Raw genomic sequence first — 11,066 nt, 5'->3', positions numbered from 1 at the left:
ATCTGAGTCAAAATATAGACCTATATAAAAACAATGTAATTGGTAAAAATCAATTGAATGTTGGGCTGACAACAAAATCGTCTTACACTATTGCATAATGGGCGCGGTTTGGCTTATAACCAATACTCCAGCGATTTATCTGTGATTTTAATATTCATTGTTTTTCCCATTATAATACCATGTTGTGGGTATGTTTGCTACCTGTTGTCAATGTGCTAAAACGAAATAGAAATAGGTTCAATAAATGTAATAAAATCAGCCTGTAGACTACCTCCAAAATTTGATTCACTGATTATGTTTTGTCAGTTCTAATAAGCAAATATGCCTATTAGGCCTATACTATAATTTCAAGTCTTCCGACAAATCATTTGATTAAAAGTGGGGGGAATTAAATGATATAGCCTAGTTAGGCATACATTTTTTAAGAAATCCTGTCACCACCTTGAAGGCAGTGTCATATCTTGCAAATAAAGCCATATTATTGTGGGCTCGCCTAAAGGCGAGCACACGTATGTTATCTTCATTATTTATTTATTTCTATACTAGTCAGTATCCTAAAACTTTGGCGCGCTTCATCTCCTAAACGCTTACACCTTTCAACACCATTCAAATTTTTATGTGTTCAGCTTACTGAGGACAAGTGTGCGTGTATTTTTCTTTTTGAAATGTTTTGTAGTTTAATTATAAAAAAATAAAAATGTTTAACTTTAAGCACCCAATGCATTTCCAATGGGTCCCCAGAGTGGAGAGAAGGATAATAGACCCATGTTTATGTTAAGGCGCTGTGGCTGCAGTGTTCACACTTCAGATATGCTATCTATATCATTGCGTTCACACAGGTCTGCTCTCTGATTTGATCCAAATGTCTAAGCTGTGTGATGTATAAAACTATAGTTATAGTTAAAACTATAAATAAATGTCCCTCTCCACTCTACTGATTACACAGCTGTGATCAAGAATCAAGTCCGGGCGATGGGATGTAAATCCCATAGCCATATATCCTAGAGCCCGCAGGGACAGTCAGCCATATTAGTGGTTGTTGTTGGTTGTCAGGGAGATATCAAAACCAATGCATTTCCAAGTCAGATCCACAAACACAATAAAAGCCATGCTCCACTCCTCAGTCTGGAGTGGCCACATAGAAGAACGCCTTGGTTATAGACATAGTGGAGGACATATGTGATCTGGGATTGTTAGCCTACAGTATATGCACTCAATATACTCCACTACAGTTGGAGTCCATTTGACAGTTGCTGGTTCCCAAACACAGAATCAAAAATGTAGATCTAGAACACATATAATATGTACAGTACAGTAAGGTTCAGTAGAGTACAGTAAAAGTACAGTAAGGTTCAGTAGAGTACAGTAAAGTACAGTAAGGTACAGAAAGGTACAGTACAGAAAGGTACAGTAGAGTACAGTACAGTAAGGTACAGTAAAGTACAATACAGTACAGTAAGGTACAGTAGAGTACAGTAAAGTACAATAAAGTACAGTAAAGTAGAATAAAGTACAGTAAGGTACAGTGGAGTACAGTAAAGTACAGTAGAGTACAGTAAAGTACAGTATAGTAAGGTACAGTAGAGTACAGTACAGTAAGGTACAGTACGGTACAGTAGAGTACAGTATAGTATAGTACAGTAAGGTACAGTACAGTACAGTAAGGTACAGTAGAGTACAGTACAGTAAGGTACAGTAGAGTACAGTAAAGTACAGTAAGTTACAGTAGAATACAGTAAAGTACAGTACAGTAGAGTACAGTAAAGTACAGTAAGTTACAGTACAGTACAGTACAGTACAGTACAGTAAGGTGCAGTACAGTATAGTAAGGTACAGTACAATACTGTAAGGTACTGTACCTTACAGTACCTTAAAGTATCCTATTTGTTGGGTTGGAACCGAGCCCACACTGTTTCGAAGGAACAGTATTTCTAGTTACATTTAATATAGCCTTAATCCTAATAGTCTGAGCCTGAGATGCATAATGCACATTTCTGAAATTCTTTAAGCACTTTTTTATCAACCGTGTGTGTGTGTGTGTGTGTGTGTGTGTGTGTGTGTGTGTGTGTGTGTGTGTGTGTGTGTGTGTGTGTGTGTGTGTGTGTGTGTGTGTGTGTGTGTGTGTGTTGTCCTGGAGTAAATGGCCCGTGGGAAGACAATTGTATGTTGCCATGGGTGCTGTAGGGAGTAGCCTAGAGCAGGTGAAAATCACTAATGCACATTGTCGAGTTTCGATTTCTTTCGTGAATTTGCCCCGGCTTCATCTGAAATCTGAGTTGAGGAGAATACAATTAGGATAATAGGCCCTTGAACCTGATCTAAACCCGTTGCACCTCAAGATATAATAGGCCTAGTCTAATTTGTAGCCTATTTTCCTCAACTATAGGCCTAGCCCTCTTTAAACTGTAGCTGCAGGCCGGGGCTACTATTGCAGGTTGACTTGCCAAAGTGAAAACATGGTCTCTTTGGCTGTGTCCAGGTGGAATCTCAATTAGCTTCTTTGCAGTGCATTTCTAACTCTAGAGCACCAGAGGCGGCAGCCACCACGGGAATAGCGGGAACCTAATGCGCAGCTGCTCCTGAGACCTGCTAATCTGAATTACTGTGTGTGCCAGTGCCACTGTCGCTCTGGTGCGTCAGTGGGCCACTGTGGGTGACTGGGTCTGGGTGTATAGGTTATGGGTTTCATGTGTGTGTGTCTGATGTGTGATCATGTGTCCGTCATGTTTTTGATTGATCCAAAGTAGGCCTATATATGTAACTTGTATGTAACATCCTCTAGGCCTACAGCGAAGCGAACCCTAGCCCATGCCTTCCGATATGGCAGGCTATATAATACAAACTCTCCCTCAACAATAACAAAACAAGTGGGGTAGATCACTCTTTATAGATTAGCCTATCTTCAATCGATCCAGTCCAGAACAGACCCAAGTCACCCAAATAAGATAGTTCAGTAGGCCTATTAGGCTACGCTACTTTAATTAGCGTGATAAATGTGCGCAAACAGCATGCAGTCGTTTGCGCATGATTCCAGTGGAATTTAAATTCAGTAGACTACAATTGTGTTGCCCAACGTGCGTCTTTTAAACCCATGCACCTTTGCCACAGTTTCTTTTTGAAAGGGGTTACTAAGGAGATATGACGCGTTGTGGACGGGTGCACACACAGCCTCTCTTTGCTGCGACGCAAGCTCTAATATGTGGACACTGGACAGACAGTTTTGTCTATAATCTAACAACTTGGTGGATTTATGGAATCTGTGTATTCAACCCAATCGGCCGGTATTGTCTTTGATATCCTACATCGCCTATATATGATACAGGCAAGTGTAAAATTGTCTACACGGGTTGACATGTTATGACACATAGTGATCGATATTTGAATGCATATCAGTTAAAAAAAGAAAAAGAAAGCCATGTCGATCTATTCAATTTGTTCACACATTTTTCAAAAAAAGGGGGAAAAAAGTTGAGCTTAAATCGAAACCATTAGGCACTAATATTAATGTAGCCTAGCCTATATGATTACTTTTCTCGTTTTCTGCAATTGTGAACAAGAGCCAAGTCGGAGAATATAACAGGCGTGAGGCGAGGCCTATCCATTTCAGCTCAACTCAACATGGCAATTGGCAGAACTTAATTTGTTTCTAATGTGCGCATCTGACAGTCATTTAGGCGTAATTAGTATCTGCTCCTAGTACAAAGCAAAAAGAAACAGCATTTAGGTCATGTCATGAGTGTCCATGTTTGATTTCGATGGCCAACTCTCATGTCCAGTCAGAACAAATTGAATCTGGAGAAACAGGAATATGCTATACTCTGTAGTTTTATAAAAACATAGTATAGGTCTATATATATATATATATATATATATATATATATATATATATATATATATATATATATATATATATAATAGATCTATTCTATACTCTCATAGCCTACATGTGCCACCCACCTTGTCAAGAGGAAGGAAGATTGTCGATTGGGGCCACATGGCACACACACTTCCCTCTAGGGGTGAGATGGGTAATGCGTCGGGCAGGTTTGGACATGCCCTGCTCCCCTGACATCAAGGCCTATCTGCCAGCATGCTCACTGGTTTGACACTACAGAGTACAGTGATCACACCTGGATAAAACGGAGCCTGCAGCGCGTGTTTAGCCGACAACAGTCATGGACACCATGTGGTCAAAGTATCTGTGTGTGCCTTATCTACAAGTTTTGATTTACATGAACATTAATGTTAACCAAATCCAAATTACATTCGTTGTGTACCATAAATAGGCTAGCGTCAGCGGGAGTGTCAACGTCATGTATTTTGGTTTGCTCATATGGCATAGGCCTATCTAACGAGTGTCTGTGTCTGCACCATGCAGTTCAACTTTAAGGCTACTTTAAGTTTACTAAAAGTTGTGTCTGTTTGTCTGAGACAACAGCAACTGCATGTGTGTGTGTGTGTGTGTGTGTGTGTGTGTGTGTGTGCGTTTGTGTGTGTGTTACAATCGGTTACAATGTGTTGATTTAACATTAACATTAGATGTTAACCCAAAGGCCAAGGCCTACCTTAGTTTAGCATCAGTATTATGTTGTTTGGACCAGTTTGCTCTTAGCTCACTTGAGTGACCATCTCATGCATGTTCAGCTTAGTTTACTATGTTTTTTGTGTCCAGTCTCTGTGTACTGACCGTGTGTGTGTGTGTGTGTGTGTGTGTGTGTGTGTGTGTCTGTCTACAGAGTGATTTACCCCTCACCAGAGTACCCACCCTCTAAAATGTCTCAATCCACCACTACTGATGAAGGAGGCCACTTCGAGCATCTGTGGGGTTCTTTGTGAGTGAAGAATAACGCACGCACGCATGTCACACCAACACCTACAAACCAATATCATATTGGGAAAAATATCTCATTGTGATTCAGACACTATTTTGATTCAATTAGCTTCAATTTAGTTTACCATTCATTTACAGTGTAACTAACATATTAGAGGTTACACCCCGCCACTCATTCCGACATTAACCCTATCTCTAACCCTTACCCTAAACTTAACCCCTATGGAAGTGTCACCACTCCGACAATAAGAAGTCAATTTCGGAGTGGCGACATGTCGGAATGGAGAGCGACACCCCATATTAGATTACTGTCAACATAAATGTATATTTAACCACTTAAACCCCAGCATCTGTACTCTGGGGAAAGCTGTTGCAGAAAATAGCAGATCTCCAAGCTCACAACACACTGTATACTCATCTCATATAGCAGAGCGTTGTGATCTTGTGGATCAGCTCAGATTGACAAAAATAAAGGAAACATAATGTTCATTCTCTAAAGAAGGTTTCAAGTTGATTTGCATACAGTACTGAAATGAATGGAAACTAATTGCTTCTAGGAAAGTCAAGAAAATGTCAAACTGAAATCATGACCATGAGACAGTGAGCTACCGGTACATGCAAAAACATATGATCCATTTAGTGATTAAATAAATATTGTACTTGATTCATGGACCAAATCTTACTAGAATAGACTACGTTGTTTAGCAATCGATTTGAGACCTCCCTGTCTTTTACGCAATTAATTGCAGCCTTCGAGATTTGGAAATTGCAGTAGTTAATATTGTGATTTTTATTTTTTGTGGATGAATTGTTCCGCCCTACCCGAGGTCCATTTGATGTAGAGCCGTAATGTATTCTTACTGACACTCAAAACGTAAAAATAACAAACGTCAAACATCAAATAAATTCTACCAATAATAATAGAAAAGACAAATGTATTTTAGGCAACATACATATATCACTGGTTGTCTCTGACTCTAGGGAACCGGACAGCACATACTATGAGCTTCCCCCAGGGACCCAGGCAGGAGACCGCCCTGTGCCTTCCACCAGCACCCCAGGGAGCCACTGCAACGCCACAGAGGTCTGCATGGATGTCTACCACATGAGGGACATGAACGATAATGTCATGGTAGGAACATAAAGGGAAGTCAGTTTAGATCCCTTGTTGTCTTGTTTGTTTGAACGTGACCTTGAGTGTGACTAGTCAAGTTTTCAGTGTGCATTTATGTTGGATAACCAACCAGACAGCTATCACATCAGGTACGTAAATGACAATATGATGGTAGGAACATGAGCGGGAAGATGGTTTCGGTTAGTAGTGTTTTGGTCTCATTCAGATTCTGTTCGGGTTATCTAAAGGGCATCTGCAACACGGTACATTATTTGGTACAATTGAATTGATTGAATCAATAGTTTAGGACGTAATATCTCTCTGGTTGTGTCCAGTTTAGTTTGTTTGATTTAGGGTCTGGTTTGTCATGTCATGTGTTTTGGATCAATTTGGATACCTCATTAGGACAATATGATGGAAAAAAGCTTGGGTTTTCACACTAGGTGTCCTTTCTTTTGTTGTGGTTCTTTGTTGTGTTTGAATAGATAATAGATTTAATCATTGAAAAACCACAACATGTATTATCTATTCTAAATGAGCTTAGATGAAAATGGCAAATAAAAACATACATTTTATGTGCTATTTGCAACTCAATTGTGAATGCTTCACTTTGTTGCATATCACACACACACACACACACACACACACACACACACACACACACACACACACACATTTAAAAAATATATATATTTTAGCTTATTTTACCACCTACGGTATATGGTCTAGTAGTTACCGCCTTAGTGAGACCAAGGTCAATGCTTTATTCTATATTCCACATGTGTTTTCCACTGTTGTTTTCCCTCCAGAGTAGAGGAGATTCCCTCCTACAGCATACAGTTTGTTTCCCTCTCCTCAGCAGCATTTTCCCTCTCTGGCTGAGTTCTGCTGAGTGGCCTGCTGGGACTTTAAGGGGAGGGGATGCACAAAACACGCACAAAACCTCATTAAACACTAGGCCCTTGCTGCTCTGACTGGAGCCATCTGTAGAGGGGTATTGTGTGTGTGTGTGTGTGTGTGTGTGTGTGTGTGTGTGTGTGTGTGTGTGTGTGTGTGTGTGTGTGTGTGTGTGTGTGTGTGTGTGTGTGTGTGTGTGTGCGTGCGTGCGTGTATGCATGCGTGCGCACTTGCACGAACCCACGCATGCATGTATTGCATGTGTGGTGTGTTCAAGCCAGTGTATATGATGAGTTATGTGTGTGACAGCCATCTTTTAAATGGCTTGTAACAGTGCATTTTGAGAATAGAAGCTATTCATTTCTGTCTGATGGTTGGTTAAAACTTTCCAGGCAAAAATGTGCTTGTTTTGGATTTTATCATCCAGGTTTTGGAAATGCTCACTCAGTTTTTGGCCTTTCTACTTTATTTCGATAGACAGTGAGCAGAGAGAGAAGGGAGGTGGGAGAGAGAGGGGGATGACATGAAGCGAAGACCCTTGGTCATATTGAAACCGGGCCACTGAGGGCTAACATGTCGTCAAACATTTCATATGAGTCCAGGAGTTTCCTGCAGCGTGCTTGCCTCAGTGTGTCTTCTCTGACACACTTGCTCTGTTATATCTGTCTTCCATCAAGAAATCCATTGAGAAAAAGTAATTCACTCCCAAACCTTATGCTCAGAGGCTGCCTCCCCCTAAAATATAAGATAATGGTAGAATCTGATCTATCAGAGGGCAAGCCTGGACCTGCCTGGCAGAGTTAATGAATAGTCATAAAGGGGCGTGGCCAAGATTTGTTGTTAGCTGCAAGGGTAGTTGAGTGAGGCGAATGAAACAGGTGGAGGAGAAGAGTGTGAAGAATTTGTATCTATAAATTTGATCTCTCCATCATTTTCTCTTCTTTGGAATGGTGTACTTGCTGTGTAACAGAGTCTTGCTGTCATGATTCAGAATGGTGACCGTATCCTGGCCATCAACTTTAATGTTCCCGAGCATCTAACTGTTTGAGTACTGGGTGCAAGGGTGATCTTAGCATCTTTCGCCTGTCCCACCTGGCTAAGATGATGTTGTGCGTTAGCGAGCCCACACAGCACTGTGGCACAGTAAGTAGATATGACAATATTTGACTTTTTCAGAATTTTCAGCAGAGTTGAATGTTTCCTGTAAATCTGTGGCTTTATTTATCATGTTAATCTAGTCAGTGTCTTGTTTGAGTGCTTGTGATATGTTAATATGCTTTATGGGACAATATTCTATTCTTCTATGAATTCCCTTGTCGTGATATGATTATAATAAGAGTCTTTGCATGGCTAATTATATTCATTGATGAACTTGGCTTTGGCTCAACATGACCCCAGTGTTTCTGCTCATTGCCTCTGCTTGCTTGTATAATTTATCGATGATTGACAGTGATGTGACATCTGACAGTACCATCTCTAAACAAACTTATTTCCTTCTCTCATATTTATCATGTGGGTGAGAACTAAAGTGAAAGGATTTTAGTTGTTATTCAGCGTATGATTTTAATTATGTGACATTTGTAAATTATTTTAATGGGTTCTAAAGAACAGTAGCTATGGTATTTAAAGACTAAAATGCTGAACTATTGAATCATTGACACATTTTACGTGCATCATTGTGGCTGCATTATATGGGCGATATAAATTGGACCAGTAAATTAACAGACTGTGGTTGCCTGATTTGTAATACTCCTGTTAATTTGTTCTATATAATATAATATGATACTAACTGATTCTCATTAGTATGTACCTAGAATGCATGGAAAAGCACTGAATTGCAGTTTGCCAAATATTCCCAACAGGGGGCAACCTTTGTACATTATTCACTCCACAACTAATACCAGGCTAACATATCCTGTCAATCAACTGCACCTAGCTACTTTATAGAATATTTGGCTCAGCCTAGACAGAGCATGGCATGTATTGTTTTAATTGCAAAGCAATTGCAAAGCTATTTAATGAGGCTGCCATACTTAACTTCTTAACTATTTATCTGAGGCTGATTGGATTTTAAATCTTGTCTCCAGCATTACAGTAACAGGCAGCATTATCTTTCCTACATTATGTAAGATAATGATGTAATTATGTTGGAGGTTGGCATTTCACTGCTAACTGGGTGACACCTCAAGTTTGCCCTTGTTATTTCCCCTTATTTCGGTCAGCTGTCAGCTGAACAAGCCAGTGGGGTAGGTAGTGGAAATGTGTTAAAACAACCATGCTGTTTAAAATATATTGATGTACAGCAAACACGAGTGAACAAAGGTCATTAGAGGAGCTGTGTCCTTTGGCTAGTTGTGTTTCAATCATCTTGACGACTGATTTGTTGTGGCTGGCTTATCTGGGTCGGTAAATGTTTGGAGCCCTTCAAGTTGGGCTTTGAGTGGCAGGTACGCATGATAGCTGCCCATAGGGGACATTAGATGGTGTTGGGGTGGGAAGCTTAAACACTTAGCCCTCAACACACACACACACACACACACACACACACACACACACACACACACACACACACACACACACACACACAGTGGCAGTAGAGGTTTTTGTTCTGTTTCGACTTGTTGTGAAGCAGGTCATGGTATTAAGACCCACCGCACCTGTGTGTGTGTGTGTGTGTGTGTGTGTGTGTGTGTGTGTGTGTGTGCGCGCGCGCGCGCGCTTTCTTCTGGAGTTGACACCAGCACCTGGGCTTACCTCGTCCCCGGAAAGCCCCCTTGACAATGGAGTGCGCATCAGTGAATTCAAAGGCATCACACACTCAAGCTACAGAAGTGAATAGAGCATTTCTAACGGAAGAGAATGACATCAAAACATACAGTATCAGCCAAAATGTTGATTCATGATGATCTGTATTTGGTATAAGGTCAAAACAGATTTTCATTTCAACTAACTGTATAGCTATCTCACTCAGGAGTGATGGACTAGACAGCAGTTCAATATGTTTCCGAAGACCTGTAAAGTTCTTGATTCATAGTATTTTACAACTTTGAAAGAAGTGAATATTGAGGGTTGTCAGTCATGCCTGGAAAATCTGTTATTCCACAGTTAATTTAATTGTTTGACATTAATGTCCAATCATTGTCCAATACAAGTCCCTATATGACTTATTGCGGCATGTCCCATATGTCAGGGTCAGATGCAAACACGCACACAGCCCCACATAACCTACAGAGTTTACATTAAGGCAGGGCATTGACCCACCACTGTGCTTTCATCCCCCCTCCATCCTCAACTGAACCGTTACGTACAGGGTGTTTCGCTTGTCCTCAGATTGCTTTTACTCTATTTTATGAATTGTTGCTCCATTCTGCTACCGTTTTAAGTCTTAAGTTAAGCCTGAGGCTTGAGGTACAGTACATCATTATCAATATAAATCACCACTTGCCATGGCAATTTCTGTTGAAAAACTGGCATCTTAATCTGAACCCTGCATTAGATACTATAGAATGAAACAACATATAGAAAAGAATGAAACAAAATATAGAAAAGAATTAAACAAAATATAGAAAAGAATATAGAAAATATGTCTCTTTGAGTGCTATTATTATTTCTCAGTGCAGTGGGTGACAACAGTGACAGACAAGTTGTTGCTTCCCAAGATCGAGTCCAGGTCAGCTCCTCTGATATAATGCTGTATTGATTGATACACAGAGAAAGACAAACCCTTTGTCCATATATAGAAAACCCACAATCTCGTGTGACCCTTGAACTCTCTCTCAATCGTTAGTGTTTTTCCTTCCTAACATGCTCTCTCTCTCTCTCTCTCTCTCTCTCTCTCTCTCTCTCTCTCTCTCTCAAGGGCATGTCAGACTAGACAGTGTTTACCTAGCGCGGGCCATCACAAGGTGTTTAGGAGCGTGTGTGTACATGCACCCCGGCATTGCTGTCTGTGTCCGGGCATGCCATAATTAGAACACCGTACCATTTTTTGGGTTCCCATCCCTCTTTCCCTCTCTCTCATTCTGTCAGTGTATCTTTACTCTTTGCCTCCACCGGTCCTCACCTGGCCGTGGGTTTATGTGTGTGTGTGTGTGTGTGTGTGTGTGTGTATGCAGTGTGTCCATTTTGGCACACATCTATTGAACTGTCTTAGTTAGACTATGGTCATTGGTCACTCTTTCTCTACTCTCTTTGCTGTGTTTTGGACATTTCTGACTGAAGCGT

The 11,066-nt window shown here is 40.6% G+C and overlaps 1 protein-coding gene across 1 annotated transcript in view; it reads left to right on the top strand.

The window, feature by feature from the left end:
• The window catches only part of tp73 (tumor protein p73), a gene marked incomplete at both ends in the record, with an annotated part of 41,679 nt that overhangs the window by 5,176 nt on the left and 25,437 nt on the right, over positions 1–11,066 (top strand). The window contains 2 exons of the mRNA XM_080733677.1: positions 4,737–4,832; positions 5,813–5,963. Coding sequence (XP_080589803.1) covers positions 4,737–4,832; positions 5,813–5,963 — 247 coding nt within the window. The remainder of the gene's footprint in view (positions 1–4,736; positions 4,833–5,812; positions 5,964–11,066) is intronic.

The sequence above is a fragment of the Nannobrachium achirus genome (assembly GCF_963921795.1).
Source record: "Nannobrachium achirus genome assembly, chromosome: 9".
Lineage (NCBI taxonomy): Eukaryota > Metazoa > Chordata > Actinopteri > Myctophiformes > Myctophidae > Nannobrachium > Nannobrachium achirus.
The sequence above is the reverse complement of the archived record's forward strand: the minus strand, read 5'-3'. Positions and strand labels throughout refer to the sequence as shown.